Source organism: Melanotaenia boesemani, chromosome 5 (assembly GCF_017639745.1).
Source record: "Melanotaenia boesemani isolate fMelBoe1 chromosome 5, fMelBoe1.pri, whole genome shotgun sequence".
NCBI classification, from domain to species: domain Eukaryota; kingdom Metazoa; phylum Chordata; class Actinopteri; order Atheriniformes; family Melanotaeniidae; genus Melanotaenia; species Melanotaenia boesemani.
This window is the reverse complement of record NC_055686.1, coordinates 25701963-25722282: the sequence shown is the minus strand read 5'-3', so window position 1 is coordinate 25722282 and position 20320 is coordinate 25701963. Positions and strand designations below refer to the sequence as shown.

The 20320-nt window shown below is 37.1% G+C and overlaps 1 protein-coding gene and 1 long non-coding RNA gene across 2 annotated transcripts in view; both read left to right on the top strand.

Annotated features, from left to right (window-relative positions):
• Positions 1–19980, top strand: part of LOC121640020 (Fc receptor-like protein 4) — a 31263-nt gene extending 11283 nt beyond the window's left edge. The window contains exons 11-12 of the mRNA XM_041985686.1: positions 19189–19239; positions 19640–19980. Coding sequence (XP_041841620.1) covers positions 19189–19239; positions 19640–19647 — 59 coding nt within the window. The 3' untranslated portion in view covers positions 19648–19980. The remainder of the gene's footprint in view (positions 1–19188; positions 19240–19639) is intronic.
• On the top strand, positions 8555–9943 carry LOC121640085. The gene is made up of 3 exons (XR_006010339.1): positions 8555–8633; positions 8970–9002; positions 9846–9943. It is a non-coding gene; the product is annotated as an uncharacterized LOC121640085 (long non-coding RNA).
• Positions 19981–20320: the final 340 nt, after the last annotated feature.

Here is a 20320-nt window from a genome sequence, read left to right as displayed (position 1 = left end):
AGAGGAAAATAGAAACAATATTAAAGAGATTTGGAAAATATTAAATGGTATTATTAACTATGGGTCTAAGGAAATATCATCATCCAATTATTTTATTGATAATGGCAAAAAATGACCAACATAAATGATGAAACCAATAGCTTCAGTGAGTTCGTTGTTAACGTTGGACCAAAACTGGCAAGAGAAAAGAATGAAAATGGTGCCTGAAGATGATGATGAAGAAACAATAACAAGAAACATTAGCTCATTGTTTATATGTAAAGCTGGAGAAAATGAGATAATACAGTAAGTAAATGCAAAAATAAGACATCAACAGACTGGAATAAAACTGACATGGCAACACTCAAAAAGGTTATTCTGGGAATTTCTAAACCATTAACACATATCTGTAATTCATCATTTCAAACAGGAACTTTTCCAAGAAGAATGAAAATTGCAAAAGTTATACCATTGTTCAAAACAGGAGACAAACACAAATTTAAAAAAATTACAAGCCTGTTTCATTGCTTTCACAGTTTTCTAAAATCCTGAAAAGTTATTTATAAAAAGACTGGATAGATTTAATAACAAACATAATATCTTATCAGACTCAATTTAGAAACAACAGATCAACATCTTTGGCGATAATGCATTTAATAGAGGAAATTACTAACTGTATAGATCAGAAACTATTAGCAGCAGGGTTATTTTGTCCATGGTATTTTCATTAATAAATTGGAGCGGTATGGGATACGAGGGGTTGTGCTGAAATGGATTCAGAGCTATTTAACTAAAAGGCAACAGTATGTGGTGGTTGGTGAACACAAATCAGATTGTTTGGACATTGTTTGTGGAGTATATGTGGAGTTGTATATTTAAGGGTTGCAGAGAACTCTTGTAATGAATGAACAATCACTGATTGCTCTCAAAGCAAACAAGTATGCTCTTGATTAAAGAAAATACCTATTTCCGTATGTTTGCTCTGTGTTCTTTACTTTGAAAGGCTGTGAATGTATTTAAAAATGATCTTGAATGCTTTCTTTTTCCTTTCTTTAGGAACTATGGCAGAACATCCAAAAGCAACATATTATGTTCTCAGAAACAACTTTGTGTCTGAATGTCAGTAAAAATCCTCCATATGTTGGTGATAAATGGGAATTCTCTGGTAAAGTTATTCATACTGAGAGAGGCATCAATTCCAGCTATAAAGAGAAAACACGGCCTGGTCGCAGAAACTTTTCCCTTTGTATAAAAATGTTGACTGACAACGACACCAGTATCTATAAAGTGATTATAATTCATTATCTGAGACATATCAAGTCTTCATCCAAGGTAGGTCCTTTTGCAGTACTTTGTATTTAGCCTGTACTATACATTGATCTTCTCTATTTATATGTCTGTACTGAGTATTGACCTGGTAGAAAGTGCAAATAAACCTTTGCTTTCTTTACAAGACATTACAAAAGGATGATTTTTTACACTGCAACTTTAAAAGTAGTAAATCCTCATTTCCTCACATATCTTAAATAAAACATAAAACACACATCTGAACATCTGATGACTGTCTTGTGTTTACAGCTGGCAGCCAGAGGAGGGCGCCATTATATCATGATTGTATCTGATTGTTTGGCTGTTGCAGACATGGTTCCCAGACCAGTGATGACGATGACGTCAGAGCACCACTCCAACCTGACTGAGGGATCCTGCAGCGTCACAGTAAACTGCTCCATCCAGGACAACTTGCTGTGGTCCGTCTGTGATGAAGACGGCTGCAGACCACCTCAGAAGTCATTCCACAATTTCAACATCACCGTCTTCACTGAGAACAGAACTGTTGTCTGCAGTGGCAACAACCATGTTAGCATAAATAACATCACAGAGAGGATGGAGACAGCTTGTAAGTTTCATCACTTACTTGGAAAGTTTTTTGGTTTATCATTCATGCATTTGTGTGCTGAAGTTCAACTTCACATTAATTTTTATTTTATCATGATTATTTTCTTGATTTCCTTATTATTTAATTTATTTTGTCTAAATCCGCTTTCTTGGGGACCCCTGCCCTTCATGTTTTGGAGGTTTCCAACTCCAGCACACCTGATTCTGATTATTTAATTAAATCCAACCCTGAAGCCAAAGATGAACCACAACAACACTATAGAACACTGATCTATATTCTTTCAGGATTGGATTTCATGTTGGTCTGTTCTTGCTTTACCACAAAACTCTTTTCTGCTCTTTGCAAACATCAGGTATAGTAAGCTATACAGCAAAATTTAATCATTTCTCTTCATTTCATGAATGTAATGCTATGTTTTGATGTCAGCATGGCTGATCTTGTTTGAAATGATATTTGTTCTAAAGATGAGAATAAAAACTATTTTACTGTATAAATTCCAGCAACAACAAGAGCTGCTCTGTTAATACCCAGTCGGCCGTTAGAGATATGAACACAATCCGATCCCAGAGTCTCAACATCTTCTTCCAGTGAAGCTGAGCCTTCCTATGAGAATGTGGATATGCCTCAACCCAGAGAGATCAGCATCCCAATAGAGCAGCAGTTCTCCTGGGAAAGTAAGGGAGCAAATACTGTCTATAGTGTACCAAAACGAAAAGACTCTCAATTTAAGACTGACAGTGGTGAAGAATCAGCGAGACATAGGAACACACAAGAGTCTGTCACACTGGATGAGACACGACACCCAACACAAACTGAAACGGTGTACTGTTTGTTGGAGAAGCCAAAAGATGTAAGGTCACAGCACCTCCAAGAGTCCTGAAAGTCAAAAGTCATGAACACTGTGAAAGTAAGCCGGTACAGTCCAGTACTGCATACTGCTAAAAGATTCACCTGCGGTAGGCAGTAGTAGGCATTCTTAAATATTGTGACATTTTGTAAGATATTGTAAGAACTAGCCAGTCTTTTAAATAGCTCTTTGAAAGGAACGGCTCCTTAAGATCCGGCTCCCTTCAAAGAGCCATAAATCCCATCTCTAGAGCCGACTCCCAGTTTTGGCCCTACAATTTGAGTGAGACAGCAGACAGCAATGAGGAGAGTAATGAGTGAGTGCTGAGCACAAAAGGGCTTTCAAAAGACAATTCATCAATTTTTGAGAAGTTAAAGTAAATTATGGGGCTACAAAAGATGCAAAATTAAGAGCCGTTCGAGAGCCGAAAGAACCAGCTCTTCTTTGGGAGCCGAGCCAAAAGAGCCAACTCTCTGAAAAGAGCCGAACATCCCATCACTCATCCATCCATCCATCCATCCATTGTCTGCCGCTTATCCGGAGTCGGGTTGCGGGGGCAGCTGCTTAAGCAAGGAAACCCAGACTTCCCTCTCCCCGTCCACATTCACCAGCTCATCCGGGGTGATCCTGAGGCATTCCCAGGCCAGCCGAGACAAGTAGTCTGTCCAGTGAGTCCTGGGTCTTCCCCAGGGCCTCTTTTCTGTAGGACGTGCCCAGAACACCTTACCAGGGAGGCGTCCAGGAGGCATCCTGACCAGATGGCCGAGCCACCTCATCTGCATCCTCTCAATGCAGAGGAGCAGCGACTCTACTCTGAGCCCCTACTGGGGCAAACCCTCAACATGCAAGTGCCAAGTTGGGGGGCAATGAGCATACCCACACCTGCTCAGCGCCTCTCACCGGGAGCAACTCCAGAATGGAAGAGGGTCCAGCCCCTCTTAAGGACAGTGATTCCAGAGCCCAAGTCATGCGTTGAGGTGAATCCAACTATATCTAGTTTGAACCACTCAACCTCGCGCACTAGTTAACATCAGCCCATTGCTGCTATTGTTGCACCCCTGAACGTGGGGGTGGCTGGTAAAAAGATATAAACGATCACAAGGGGCACTCAGTGATGTTTCCTCATGAACAGGTTCACTCAAATTGACAATGAACAACCTAATAAAATGCCAGGCTCGCAGTAATAGAATACATACCCTCGTAGCATACATATGGCTTCTGAAATCATTTAAATAAGTACCAACTATTACAACACACTAAATTATAATGGACATTGTAAAACACTAAATAAGTTGCTTGACAATGTGTAAACAAATGTCAGAAATATTATATTAACACAAATGCTTGCTAATAATATAACTATGGTGTACTTGCGCTAGCTAGCGTGGCTAACTTGTGAGGCTAATCCACGAGGCCTATGTTAACACAATCGTTTAACCAAGCTAACATCTTCATTTTCCCTTGACACACATTGCCATAACAGTACCCAAACTTAGAGCATATGGAAAACAAACTAACAGTTATTACAGTTATGTTTAGTGTTATTTACTCATTACATACCTGGTAAAAAAATATAAATGATCACAAGGGAGACTCAGTGATGTTTGCTCATGAACAGGTTTACTTGAATGAGAAAACCCTGTGAAATCCCCTTGTTAGCATGAGCAGCGAGACAGTCAATCCCAGAGTAACGGATCGTTGTGAAAACACGGCTTAAACGATCTCTTAGATTATATGGAATTGTATAAACAAATTATTTCAACCGTTTTAACTCAGTTATCACCATAAGTAATGAATTAATCATTTTTACATCTTTCCCAACATAAATAAACAGTATCTCACCTCCTCAGTAAGAGGGCATAACACAACTTATCACACTATCACCCGAAAAATTTAAGAAAAAAGACTAGATTAATGTTATATCAGACGCACAAAAAAGCAAGTAGAGTTTATGTTGTTTCAGTTTTGTAAATAATATTGTTATTATACATCATCCATCAGCCACCCTAGTCCTCATATAATCAGTATCAGTAAAGTCTCATCCGTGATCAGATTCTTTACTTACGTTGGAGCAAATAACTGTTGTTTCTTCTTTCTGTGTATGTTTGTTGTAGCTGTGCTATCCATCCATCCGTCCGTCCGTCCGTCCATCCGTCCATCCGCTGGTCCGGTTGTCCATCCATCCATCCATCCATCCATCCATCCATCCATCCGTCCATCCATCCATCCATCCGTCCATCCATCCATCCATCCATCCATCCGTCCATCTGTCCGTCCATCCGTCCATCCATCCATCCATCCATCCATCCGTCCATCCGTCCGTCCATCCGTCCATCTGTCCGTCCATCCGTCCATCCATCCATCCATCCATCCATCCGTCCATCCATCCATCCATCCATCCATCCATCCATCCATCCATCCATCCATCCATCCATCCATCCATCTGTGTTTATCAGTTGCCACTGGGTGAGAAGTGGGGTACACCCTAGACACATCAACACTAATCTTGACGATTAAATCAGTGCTTGGTACTTTTGTTACATTGTAGATTATCTCATGAAGCATTATTTGAAAGGCAAGTTTATTTATATAGCACATTTCACATAAAAGATTATTCAATGTGCTTTACATAAAACATTAAAAACATTAAAGCGGGGTGCAGGAAACAATAACAAGTGCATTAAAAACACACTTTAAAAGAAATCAAATAAAAAGAAAAAAAGCTACAATAAAAGATATGCAAGATATAAAGTCCCAGCGTGAGGAATTTCCAATAGTTTTTTTTAATAGGCAGCAAATAGAAAAGTTTTTAACCCCCCTGATTTAAAATTGATGAGAATTTCAGCAAACCTGCAGATTTTTGGAAGTTTGTTCCACATGTGAGGAGAATAAAAGCTAAACGATGCCTCAGGTTCATTTTATGCCTCAATGAACCTGTTTGAAATAAATGACCTTCCTCTGCAACTGGCTCTGGACTTCCTCAATCAGAGATCGCATTCAGTACATGTTGGCAACAACACCTCAAGATGCATCACACTGAGCACAGGGGCTCCCCAAGGCTGTGTGCTCAGTCCCCTGCTCTTTACCTGCTGACACACAACTACAACACAACCTACAGCACAAATCACCAGGTGAAGTTTGTGGACGACACAACTCTGGTGGGTCTGATCATCAAGGGCGACGAGACTCACTACAGCAAAGAGCTCGATCTTCTGACCACATGGTGCAGAGACAAAAACCTCCTGCTCAATGTCAGCAAGACCAAGGAGATTCCAGAAAGACAACACCCTACACCCGTCACTGACCATCGATGGTGCTGCTGTGGAGAGAGTGAGCAGCTCCAAATTCCTGGGAGTGCACATCAGTGAAGGCCTCTCCTTGACTACCAACACTACATCACTGGTGAGGAAAGCCCAGCGGCACCTCTACTTCTTGCACAAACTCGAGCGGGCAAGAGCTCCACCACCCATCATGACCACATTCTACAGAGGAACCACTGAGATCATTTTTTCCAGCTGCACCATTGTGTGGGGCGGGAGCTGCACTGACTACAACAGTGCATAGTGAACCCAGCTGGAAGGATCACTGGTGCACCACTTCCCTCCCTGAAAGACATATACACCACCCGCCTCACAACTTATACATACAACTTTGCTGCTACTTTCAAATCACAGTGAAGCCCGTATTGTCATTGTTACAGACAGCCTTAGGATCATTTCATGCCTTAAACCTTTACATTTTATTTATTATCACTGTGTAATGTCAGATACTTGTTGTGCCTGTGCACTTTTTATTTTTTAATGATTACTTCAGTGTTGAAATGTCCTGTCTTCACTGCAGGACCGTGGGAAATATAGTCTCGAATCCTTTGTATGTCTTGCACATGTGAAGAAACTGACAATAAAGCTGACTTTGAATTTGATTATAGTTCATGCCTCTACTAGATTATCTGCAGCATGTTTTCACACTGAACTCATGTTTCTTTCTGTGCTGCAGGATTAAAATGGGGAAGTGGAAGTTTTAAACCAAACATGCTGCTTTCTGCACATCATACTGTATTTACTCCTGACTGACAAGAAAACATGAAGGAAGTTATAAACAGTTATAAACTGAGTTCAAGGCTTAAAGCAAAGTAGAAAATATCTTCTTATTTGCACAGCTCGTCTCTTTGATGACTTGTCCTCACATAATGTTTCAGAAAAAACTAAATATTGGCCATCCTGTTGTACATTCACTAACTGTGAAAACACATAATACACATTGTATTATACTTCAGTCACTTTATAAGCTCTTCAGAATCATTGCACTTAAACAAAGAAAAAAACTGAAGCACATCTTTCACAGTCTGACACATTTTATCTGCTATAAACACACTAGCTCTGAGCTGAATGTGATGCATGAGGTCATTCTTGTACTCACACCTCCTTGTATGTGGTGACGAACTGGAAAGTTGGCCTGTCAGTTTGTTCTCAGGCCCTAGAAGCCTAATAATGTTTGACACAACAAAGCAAATTATTCTTTAATTTAGTGATTTATGTAGTTTCCACTTTGAAGATAACATTATTAAGGTTGGCTGAAAAACAAAGGCATTTCAAAAAAGCTGTTCATCTTTACAATTTCACAAAACATTTTCTGCTTTAATCTGCAGCAATCTGATGTTTCCCAGCAGGAGTTTGTATCATGAAGAGACGATCAATGTTCTTCACTTCACCTGTCAGAGTTTTTAACTTTGTGGCTGTAAATGCTGTCTTTTCACTTGGTTCTGTTTGTGAAATAAAATGTTTAGCTTCAGCTCAGTGACACGTTCAGTCAACGGTTTGGGGTCTAAACCACAATCCCACCACAATGTGAGAACATCTGCAGACTGTAGCATCAATAAAATGAAAAACTGAATTTAACTAAGCATAACAAATATAGAGATAAAGAGATTTTAAGTCTATTCCAGGCAAGCTGGACACTATATACATCCATATGAGAGTTTTTATTTATATACAGATCTGATCTATAGATGCACCAGATGTATGATGTGTGGGTGTTGCAGAGGGAAATAACAAATAGAGCTCTGAGATGGAGAAAACCACAGTGGGTAGCAGACAAAAGCACAAGGTATTTATAACAACTGTGGTTAGACTGAACTACTTTAACTGTTTTCTGTGGGGATGAATGAGCTGCTGTGGTGCTACTTCCTACTCTGTGGGGCTCAGAGTAAAGTCCAGGACTGACCTGGATCCTCTGATCAGCTTCTGTTCAGTTCTTTCCTGCCCTGTTCTGTACATTCACCACCCCAGCAGACCACACAGTAATACATGCTGATGCTAGCACAGTGTTGTATGTTTTCAGCACTGACTTCCTAACTCCAAAAGACCTCGGCCTTCTCAGCTAGTGGAGATGAGTTTGGCCTTTCTTGTATAGAGCATCTGTGGTGGGTCAGTCCAGTTTATTGTTGAGCTGAACACCCAGTCACTGGTACTCCTTTATCACATCAGTGTCCAGTCCCTGAACCCAAACAGCACAACTGCATAAATAACTACACATCCACACAACACGTCCCTTATCAATAAACATTGCCATATTTCTTTAGAGATTATATTAATTAAGACTTTGCACAGACCTCTGTACATGAAAACAGTTAAAATCTTTCTGCAGTGGACAGGAAATGTAACCATGACAACCAACTACTGCGGTCTAAACTACCAGCGTTGTCTGAGCTCTGTCATAAAAAGGAAGGAAACGCAGGTGGTTTTTGTTTAAGAAGAGACGTTAGAAAGACATTAGTCTCACATGCATGTCAGATGTAACGTCTCCTTCATCATTACTGTTGATGCAAATTAGAAGACTTTCTGACTGGCTGTGCAGCAGGACTGGATGTGATGATGGATCACTCTTTTCTCTGTGTGCTGGGGTTATTCTGTAAGTACATCACTGACTTTCTGTCTGCAGATGATAGAAAATATTTCTAAATAGTGAGAATGACTGTGTATCATTGGTTTAATGTGTTTCTCTGAGAGCCTGAGAAGAACAGAGCTGTGTGTTTCTTGCTAATCAGATTGTTTAAGCAGCAGGTGTCTTGGTCCAGGTTAGACTGAAGAAGTGTGTAAACAGCATGTGTATTGTTTAAGTTGTAGAAATGTTTTTGGTTTTAATGCTCCTCTTTTTTCTCTTGTTGATCTGTGCTTTTTCTTTTCTAAAATGTCTCAGTTTATCATCAGTTTAGTAAATCTATTGAGGTTTTCATCTTTATTGCAGTGCTCCGTACGTCCATTGATGCAAATGCTGAAGGTGAGAAATTATTTTTCTGTTTTTATTTAAACTGAACTCATATTTGTAATCTCATTAGTTTCTTTTCATGTTCATATTCTATTCATATATAAGTGAATAGAAAGTTAAACCAGTATTATGTTATTAAGATGCTGGGACACCATGAGCCTCCAGAACAACTTGTGTTTCTTTTTGTGTTTATTCAGTTGAAATCTTCAGGATTACATGTAGATACTGTCTATTTACTGAAGGTAGACATGATCACATTCTCAGACACAAGGATGTAAAATGAAACATTTCTCTTTTCTGTACATTGATGGGGAGGATTTTATAAAGGAATGAGATGCTACTCTGACCCTGAACCATGAGATTTTCCCCCAGAGTCTGTTAGTTATCTGGTATTTATTATTATAATTTATTTATTTATTTTATTATTTATTATTATGTATTTGCATTATAGACTGTTAATAATATCAGTAATAACAGCGACTTGTTGTTCTGTCTGCTGAAAAGTTGTTTAAGTGTCTCCTACAAGATCTGCCAAAGTTAGAAATTACACATTCAGAACTAGAAATGCTTCACATCCAGGTTTGCTACAGATGAAACAAAGAGCCTCATAAACAGCATCAGTGCTTCATGACATGTATTTTATACGTTTGTGGATTTTTCTGAAATTTTGACAGAATTCCTCCAAAAAACTTTCCTCTCATTTGGTGTTTTAATGGTTCTGGTTGGATCAGAGTGTCTAACGTGTAACTACAAAGTTTTCATTGGTGTTCAGTTTATTTCTGATCTGATGATGTTTTAATAGATAACTTACATCATCATAGTGATGATCATTTCCTTGTTTTCATTAACTTCCAGAAGATGAAGCCAAAGCCACTCTGACAGCAGACAGTTCAATCATACCAGCAGGGGGCAGTGTGACTCTGACCTGTTCTCTGAAGATTCCTGCAGGATTCACTTATCAGCTCATCAGATTTCTATCATCTGGAGAAATGCTGAAACAATATAAAACACCAGGAGGAGTTTTCAGTATCTCAGAGGGAGGCAACTACACCTGCAGAGGATTAAAAATTGACACAAACTTTATTATATCTTCAAGTAATACAGTCTTTATTTATCAATCTGGTGAGTTTAGAAATTTCTTTTTAAATACAACAACATGGATTTTCTGAGGACAGAAGATTCATTGTGAAAACATTATTTCTAAAAGTGTAAAACTAATGTAGAAGTAATTTAAGGCCTAACCTCATTCTTATCTACATAAAGAGAACAATTTTATTTCAAACTGAGGTAAATGAGGTTACATCCACAATCAGTAGATAAATGATAGAAATGAATTCAGAAAGGAAAGAAAGTTACACCAAGTCCAGATTGATAAACTGCTTTTTGTTTCATTAAGATTTAAAGGTGCATATACTAAAGCTATTAAATATTTATAAACATTTTTTTGTCTTCGGGTTCAAGAGAGGAGACAGAAATTTTTAGTTTATCTAAAATGTTTTATTCTTTTCCTTTGATTTCTCTCCATTTTATATCTTCAGTAAAATCTTTTGTCTGTCAATCTTTCAGTTTAAATGTACCATTAGTGGTAACTGAATTACTTTTTTAATCCTTTCATTTATTATTTTAGTATGTGTGTTATTTTTTTAATACTTTCAAGTAAACATATAAATATTTGACTTAGTCTGAAAACCACAGATGTAGAAAATAAATATGTAAAAAACAGTTGATATGAAAAATTAAAGATCATGTCATATTTCTGTAGATTTTCTGTGTGTGTAAGTTTTCTAACTGCATGTTTTTATGAACAGTTTCCATGAAGCCCACAGTGGTCCTGCAGCCCAGCTGGACTCTGATATACAGAGGTGAGACAATCACTGCCAGATGTGAGATCCAGGAAGGTGGAGGAACCCAGTGGACGTATGAATGGAGACCAACCAGGTTAAATAGACCTCCATCATCCAGAGAACACAGGATCAGCAGAGTTACTGACAGTGGAGACTACAGCTGCCGGGGAAGAAGAGACGAGTTTTATTTAACACAGTGGAGTGATGTCGTCTCAGTAACTGTATCAGGTAAGTTGGACGTCTTTCATCCATTTTAACTCTGTTTTCATCTGATTCATCCAAACTAGAAGGAAACACTTCCAACAACATTATGATTTTTTTCCTCTTATTTAATATAATCTGGAGTTTGTGTCCTCAAACATTTCTGTTACATCTCTTACATGGTGACAGGTAGAATAAGAATAAATTACTTTACTGTCCTGTTATAATCACATTTTATGACACATCTAACAGATTAAACACATGAAATGAAACATTTCTATTTTCTTTACGTTGATGGGGTGGATTTTATAAAGGACTATGTTTCTGTGACCCTGAACAATGAGTTTTAACCTTATCAGTAGTTTTGTATAACGTTTAACGTGAGACTTAGTTTCATTCATCATAGTGATGATCATTTTCTTGTTTTTTATTAACTTCTAAAAGATGAAGCCAGAGCCAGTCTGGCAGCAGACAGTTCAATCCTACCAGCAGGGGGCAATGTAACACTGACCTGCTCTGTGGACCACTCTGCTGACTGGAAGTTTAACTGGTTCAGAGATGGGTCAGTCTATCCTGCAGCTCAGCTCAGAAATAACAATGAACCAGGTGGAGTCATCAGAGTCTCACAGGGAGGTCTGTACCGCTGCAGAGGAGGAAGAGGAGAACCAGTTTTCTACACAGAAGACAGCCATGACGTCACCATCCAGGAAACTCGTGAGTTTTGATTATCTGCTGTAAAACACAACAATAATAATCAGTTTTTTTTTTATTGAGTAGAAAAGAAATACTTTTGTTACCAACCATAATAAAAAAAACATATGTAGTTATAATCACAGCAGCAGCTCTAAGTTATGCTTTGTGTTTTTTTTTTTTTTTTTTTTTTTTTTTTTGCTTGTTCAGGTTTTAAGAAGACGAGGGAGAAATTAAAATGTATTTATTTTTCCCTAATGATTCCTCTCCATTGTTTATATTTAGTAAAAGCCTTCATCTGTCAGTTTTCTACTAAATGTACCATTAGTGGTAAATGAATAACTTATTTTAATCCATAAATTTCTTTCAGTGTGTTATTTTTTTTTTTAAGAAACAAATAAATACTTGATTTAGTCTGAAAACCACAGATGTAGAAAATAAATACGCAAAATAGAGTTGATATGAAAATTTAAAGATCATGTCATATTTCTGTAGATTTTCTGTGTGTGTAAGTTTTCTACCTGCATGTTTTCATGAACAGTTTCCATGAAGCCCACAGTGGTCCTGCAGCCCAGCTGGACTCTGATATACAGAGGTGAGACAATCACTGCCAGATGTGAGATCCAGGGAGGAGGAAACACAGAGTGGGAATATGAATGGACACCGACCAACACAAACGCTCCAACATCCAGAGAATACTGGACCATCAGAGCTACTGAATCCAGCAGTGGAGGCTACAGATGTAGGGGTAGAAGTCACCATCTCTTAACAGGATGGAGTAATTTTATCACTCTGAGAGTTTCATGTAAGTTGAACCATCTTCAGTTTATCATGAAATGTCTGTTTTTAATGTTTCACTTCACTGGAACAAGATTACAGGAAGAATTTCTCCATCCAACACTGATCCAGTTTCATCCAGGAAGCTCAGTGATGAAGAGTTTTAGTGTGAGAACAGAAAGAGGAAACAGCAGGAAGAGAACTGGAACGTTTGAGGAAAATCAGTGGAGAGAAAAAATGTTTAAATCTTTTCTGTTTACATTTAAGTTATACATTCAGTCAATGAATAATAAATAAGATTTTTTTCCTTAAGTCTAATAATTTAGCTTGTTTTCCATTTTCTGCTCTAAACTCACCAGCCAGTAAACCCAGAGCCAGACTGACAGCAGACAGTTCAATCCTACCAGCAGGGGGCAGTGTAACACTGACCTGCTCTGTGGACCACTCTGCTGACTGGAAGTTTAACTGGTTCAGAGATGGGTCAGTCTATCCTGCAGCTCAGCTCAGAAATAACAATGAACCAGGTGGAGTCATCAGAGTCTCACAGGGAGGTCTGTACCGCTGCAGAGGAGGAAGAGGAGAACCAGTTTTCTACACAGAAGACAGCCATGACGTCACCATCGAGGGAACTAGTGAGTTTTGATGATTTGCTCTGAAACAACAATAAATACACTTTAAATGTTTTATCTGTAATTTTAATGTGTAAAAAGACATACTTCATTACCAACCATAAGAAGAAAACATGTGTAATTATAATTTCAGCAGCAGCTCTAAGTGATGCTTTTTTTTTTTGTTTTTGTTTTTTTTAGATTACAGAAAGCGAAAGTTTTTCTATTGGTGTAAAATGATTTCATTCTTATCTATTGGTTTCTCTCCATTGTTTATATCAAGTAAAATTATTTATCTGTCAATTGTCTAAATGTACCATTAGTGGTAGTTGATTTTTTTATTTTGTTTTATTTTATTTAGTTTGCTATCCACTGTTGTCAAAGGAAAAAAAATGTTCAAATCAATATTAGCAAATTATTACAATTTATATTTGAATCGAATATTTGATCATATCATATTTCTGTAGATTTTCTGTGTGTGTAAGTTTTCTAACTGCATGTTTTTATGAACAGTTTCCATGAAGCCCACAGTGGTCCTGCAGCCCAGCTGGACTCTGATATACAGAGGTGAGACAATCACTGCCAGATGTGAGATCCAGGAAGGTGGAGGAACTCAGTGGACGTATGAATGGAGACCAACCAGGTTAAATAGACCTCCATCATCCAGAGAACACAGGATCAGCAGAGTTACTGACAGTGGAGACTACAGCTGCCGGGGAAGAAGAAACGAGTTTTATTTAACACAGTGGAGTGATGTCGTCTCAGTAACTGTATCAGGTAAGTTGGACGTCTTTCATCACGTTAGAATTTCCATCAGGTTTATCTAAATAAGGACAAAAACATTCAGTAAAAATAGTTTTGCCTTCTTGGTGGTACATAGTCGGTCTTATCATTTTAAAGGATCATTTATATTGAAACAGAAAATTTAATAGTACATCTGTAATTTATTAAGTTCTACAAAGTTACATGAAAACAGTAAAATACTGAATCTATCTCAGCTGTAATACCTAATTAATAAAAAGATATTTTATTGACTGATACAGTTAAATCTCTAACACGTAACATGGGTGTGTAGTAGTAATGTACAGAAACAGATGATACTTCATTTATCTGCTTATTATTATTATATTTAGTTAAATCAAATCCCTGTATATCTGACCTGATACCTAATAGTGTTTCTTTAGGACAGAGTTGGATCTCATGAGCACAATGAAATGTATCTTTAGTTAGTTATTGAAAACTTAACAACAGACAGAGATGATTTCATTTATTTGATGATGAGTTTTATCTTAAAAGTGATTTTCTTTAATGAAGAGACATCCATCTGAAAGCTGCACAGTTTCTCTAATTCCACTGAACTAAATATTGAGATGAATTAACCCCTTTATTTGTATTTTAATTAAACAGTTTATCTGAACAAATGTAGACGTTTTAAATACATATAAAAATTTAAATATAAAATTGATAACATTTGTAGAGAAATGTTATTCAGAGTTAAGAGTCAACAAGGTCCAACATGTTTTCATTCAGATAAAATCTCTCTCCAGCAGATAAACCCCGGCCTGTCCTCTCTGTGTCTCCATCATGGCTGAGTCCTGGATCCTCAGTAACTCTGAGATGTGAGATTAAACCTCCGTCTACAGGATGGAGGTTCTACTGGTAGAAAGCTGTTCCTGATCTGTTATCCAGCTGGTACAGTTATGATCTGCTGCCTGGTAGCACTGCTGGGACTGAACATGATTCCTACATCATTCATGGACAAACACACACAGCAGGATGTGTGTGTAGAGCTGGAAGAGGAGACCCAGAGTATCACACTGATTACAGTGAAGTAAAGTTTCTCTGGTCTGCAGGTCAGTGTGTTTCTGTCCTCTCAGTGAGGATCAGTTATGTTTTCAGATTCAACACTTTATTGTCATTGTAATAATATTGCAGAGCTCACTTTCATTCTAATATTTTTCTCTGACTGAAACTATCTTTTAAACCAAACTCCATGTTGTACGTTATTGTGAATATTTTTTGTGTTCAGTTAATAAGATGAAAACCGTGTATTTCTGTATATTCTTACTTATTATTAAGTCAGCGGGCAGGTGTGTGGATGAGATCAGTATCTACCAAACTGAGACACTGAAGAGGAAAACACTGACTGGATGAAGCAATGAAATATTTAAACTTAAAACGTTCATTTATATGTTTGAAAGATGGTTGTTTAGATGTACACAGCTTGTAGTGGCAACAACTTGTAGCATGTTAGAGCCACTCTTTTACTTGACAGGAGGTGAGGTTGGCTTGATTCGTAATTATATTACTTTTTCTTGCTCACAAATCACGGAAGACTTAGGTCGTGTTTGTGGTTTTATTCTTATGTTACTCCAAGTATCTTTCAGTTGGTACATCCAAGCTTTTCCTGGGTTTCACAACAGTTCTTAGTTAACACTTATTGTAGCAACAGTATTTGTTGGTAACATAACTTAGTGACGGTCAAAAAACCTTTGTCTCTGTACCTCAGCACACCTGTCAGTCCACGCATCAATATCAAAAACTATAGCTCCTACACAGCTTGTTATTTAAAATATACTGAAAAATGTTCATAAAATCCCAGTTTGATAATCTTGTTGACATGTGAGCTCTGATCTTCAGAAATTAATAAAATATAAACTAAAGGAATATTTGCAATGAGGCTTTTTTACATTTTAATGTGTTTTATAGAAATCTCATTACATGTTTGTTTTTCAGATGTTCATCCAGCAGCGTCTCTCACAGTGAATCCTGACAGAGTTCAACACTTCACATCTGAATCTGTTTCACTGAACTGTGGAGGAAACTCTGCTGAGTGGAGAGTGATGAGCTTTACAGAAACACATCATCTGTCACGCTGCTCCTCCTGGGGGAGAATGACTGGATCCTCATGTAACATGAACATGAACCACAGTGGAGTTTACTGGTGTTAGTCTGGATCAGGAGAGTTCAGCAACACAGTCAACATCACTGTACAGAGTATGTTATGATGCTTTGTTTTCATTTTTAAGTTTCACTTATCATTAATGTCATTTCCATATAGAAATGGATTTTCAGTGTTTGTCTCGTGATTACATCCTATGATTTTGTGTTTATTATTGCTAGATTAATTCCTTCTGTGTTCAGCAGATTAAATATAAATCCATTCTTTAAATAAACTACTCTCTCTTCCATCACCACAAAGCAGCATCAAACTCTTGACTGTAGGTTTTACTTCATTCACTTCATCTCTTCACAAAACTATAGAACAATAAATATTTCTTCTTCATTCCTGCCTGCTGCTGTCAGGCTTTACAATACTTCCACCACCACCTGCCCTGGACAGACCACACTCAGAACTAGACTGAACCACTGCCACACCATGTCTAGATCTGTGTAAACATGTATGTGTGTATATATGTATATACAGGACATGTGTATGTTTTTAAATACACATGATCAGATGTCTGTGTTTAATGATAAAGAGTTTATTTACTTCTCTATAAATCAGCTTTTTCTGAATCTCTCTACCAGCTGATCTCTGACTGAACTTAATATCCAGTGACTTTTCTTTACAGATGATGATGATGGCGTCATCCTGGTGAGCCCCGTCCATCCTGTGACTGAGGGAGCTTCTGTCAGTCTGAGCTGCAGACTGAGAGAACAAAACACACTTTCCACTGTTTCTTTCTATCACAATGACAAACTTCTCCAACATGATGGCAGAGAGGAGCTGAACATCTCTGCAGTGTCACAGTCAGACGAAGGTTTCTACAAGTGTCAACATGCAGGAAAGACGTCACAACAGAGCTGGATGTCAGTTACAGGTGAGCAGGATTAAATTATGAAACATTTTACTTTGTAAATCATTTTTCTGCTCAAAGCAGGAGAAACAAAAAGTTTGTTGATGAGTTTTTTCTGTAGATCTGGATTTTTTTTCATTGTGTTCAAGCTTGAAATCACCTTTATTTTTCTGGAAACACTGAGAGAATTATGTTCTAAACCCTTCATATAAATAACATTATTACTTTCTGTTGTGTTTCCAGCTGTGTCCAGACCTGAAAGCTCTTCATTTCCTGTGCTGTTGATGGTTGGATCAGTTATTGGAATCATATTATTGATTTTTCTGCTCTTGTTGTGTCTCTGCAAACGGTCCAAGGGTGAGACCTTAATTTCTTTATTGCAAATAAATAAATAAAAAAAACAAATAAACTTAAGAACATCAACATACTTTATATAAAATTACATTAATCAGAAGAAGATCCAAACCAAGAGGAAATATAATCTTTCTTAAATCTTAATCTACCTCAGATGTTTAGAGAAACAGCAGATGTGCTTGAAACACCTTTAACATCAGCAGATCTCCATAAAGCCCTTTTCCACACGTCCAACAATAAATCACCTGGACCTGATGACTTTCCTGCTGAACTTTATAAACATTTCTGTCTCACTTTTGTTGTGAATTACTTGAAACAGATGATGTGGAACAATAGTTTAGTGGTAAAAAGAGCTCTAGACAGCAGCTTGATGTAAAATACAAAAAGGTTTATTACAAAAAGTGACATCTTAAACAGATCTGCAGCATCTGTGAGGTCTCTGGGCCAGTTGTAGAGAAATCCCCTGGACTATGGGTACCACTGGCCTTATATAGGTTCACAGACAAAGAACAGTCCTAAGCTAACATGTGGAACCCCTGAGACTTGTATATGAAATCATGTGATGCTGTACCCTATAGGGTTCATTGAGTTGACCAAGTTCATGTGGTACTGCCTACTCTAAAGGTTGTGGAGTTTGCTGGATCCATATGATACTTACAGAAACAAACCCTAATTCCTAAATGTGCTTAGTACATCTAAACATGATTATACTGCCTACATGATGCTAATAATTAGACACCACACTTTCACCATTATTCATCAGACTTGTGTAAGAAATCAAGAGCACATTAAAAATACCACCCCATACGAACACAACACAACAGCAGCACATTGTCTTTGTGCTGCTGTTGTGTTGCTGCAGAAAAAAAGGTGAAAACTTTTATCACTTATTGAAAATGGTAGAAACTGATTTACTGAAAATGACTAACTATTCTAACATGGTTTAACAGATTAATTATACAAGAACTCATTTTCATCTCTTTTTTATTTTTTACAGATGCATGTTGTAACAGGTTGGTACATGGCTCACATTAAATATAACAACTGTTTTACATGATATGACTCTTATTAAATGAACATTATTTATTTTTATTTTTCAGGTTGAATCAGATTCTGAACATCGACCGAGTCTCTGCTACACAACAGTCAGTCAACGAGAATGAAACTCAGGTTTATTCCTCTCTCCTTCATGGTCAGTCCTACAAATAATGTCTCAGTTTGTAATTGTTACGTAGCTGGAGCTTCATAAATCAGGCAAAACGGATGTTATTAAACTTTTACTTTAAAGTTAAAATAAACAAAAACGACAAACGCGCCACATCTAGTTTAACTCAAAACAGTTTGTCCTTTTAAAAACGGTCACTTCCTGTTACTTTAAAATAAAGCACTTCAAAATAAAACACTGTCGTTGCTCTTAGAAACTAAACGATTCATATGCATGTCAGAGTTTTAACAGCAACTAATCATGAAATACAGGCAAATTCATACTCAGCGAACTAAACATATTAAACATCACTATTCATTTAGCATTTCACAACAGTAATAAAATGGTAACTTGTCACAAATCTGATTTTCTTTATTTTCTCTGACATGCAGGTGATGCTGCTGTCTACGAATCAGTCAGAGGTTGTGGAAACACTGGAAGTGGTACAGTATAAACCTGATTCATGTGGAGCTGTCAGAAGACCATATAATGTAGGGAAGCATGACTCGCCCTAAATGTATGTAAATATTTATTTTAGACGCACCAGCAGATGAACACAGCAACGTCACATCTCATCTTAACCTTAAAGGTCGTGATAAGAGCAGTAAGTACATAAAATATTTTACAAAATCATTTTTGTTTATGTTACTACAAATATCAGAGTCTAATAGAAACATAAAGTGTGTGTTACTGAATACACTGAAACCATCATTGTTACAGGGAGACACGAGAGCTCTGACTACATTAATGTGCATCCTGAATCAGCAACAGGTACTAATGTAAACATGACAACTTCTGGATGAGTAGCAGTAAAATAACTGCATTTATATATTTATAATGAAGTTTCTTCATCATTTTCTAGAAGTAACTATGGACCTCTTCAATCTTACTACGGCTGTTGAAGTTTTAGATTTAGATATTTACATGAAATTTATCAAAGGAAAATGTTGTTTTATTGTAAAATAAAACATTTTCTTTTTCTTTAACTTGGATGAGATATTTGACCAACTAGTTCATTTACTGTGAATGAATCAGCTTCTGATGTCACTTTGTTCCTCATCGTAGTTTAACAGTCATCACCTCATATTTACCATTTAACTTAAAAATCTCACCGTTTGTCCATTTTCATTTTCTTTTTTTCTTTAAAATGTTTTCTTTATCTGTGTTTTAGGTCCATGAAAAGAAGATTATTACCACCAAAAGAAGAGACTTGTGGACAACAAGCAGAAACAATATTCTTGTTTAAACGTGTTAGCAACTGTTCTATACGTCCAAGCGTCCATCAGACAGTCATTTGTCCAGTTTTGTGTCACATTTCTTTAAAATATTACATGATCTGGATTTATTTGTTCTTTTTTATGCTTTTTGTTGCAAAAACGTAAGAAAACTAAGACCAAAGCTTAACAGCCATGTCCATCTTATACCTCGTCTGCAACATAATACATAGTAGCAAATTAAAACAAAATTATGAAAAGATTTTTAATAATGTGACCATGGATTGAAGAAAAACAAATTGACCTTGTTGTATTTTACAAGTTAAACATTAAATGACTGAAATATTCACTGTCAGTATTAAAATGGGTTTAATAGAGTTAACTGGCTTTGATAACATTTCAATGTGCTCAGCTGTGTAAGTATGTAGTACTCTGCTTATTTAATATACAAGTGTACTATAACCAAGTCATATGTTGGATGTTATGTGGTGTTTTTCCTCCCTGTCAGAGGTTGGTGGTGTTATGTTGTGTGTGTGTGTGTGTGTGTGTTTCCCTGAATGTCTTTCAAGGATTGAACAATGATGGTGTACGCTTTAAAGTGTGATGAGCAAGATTGCTAAGAATGCTATTGTGTGGAT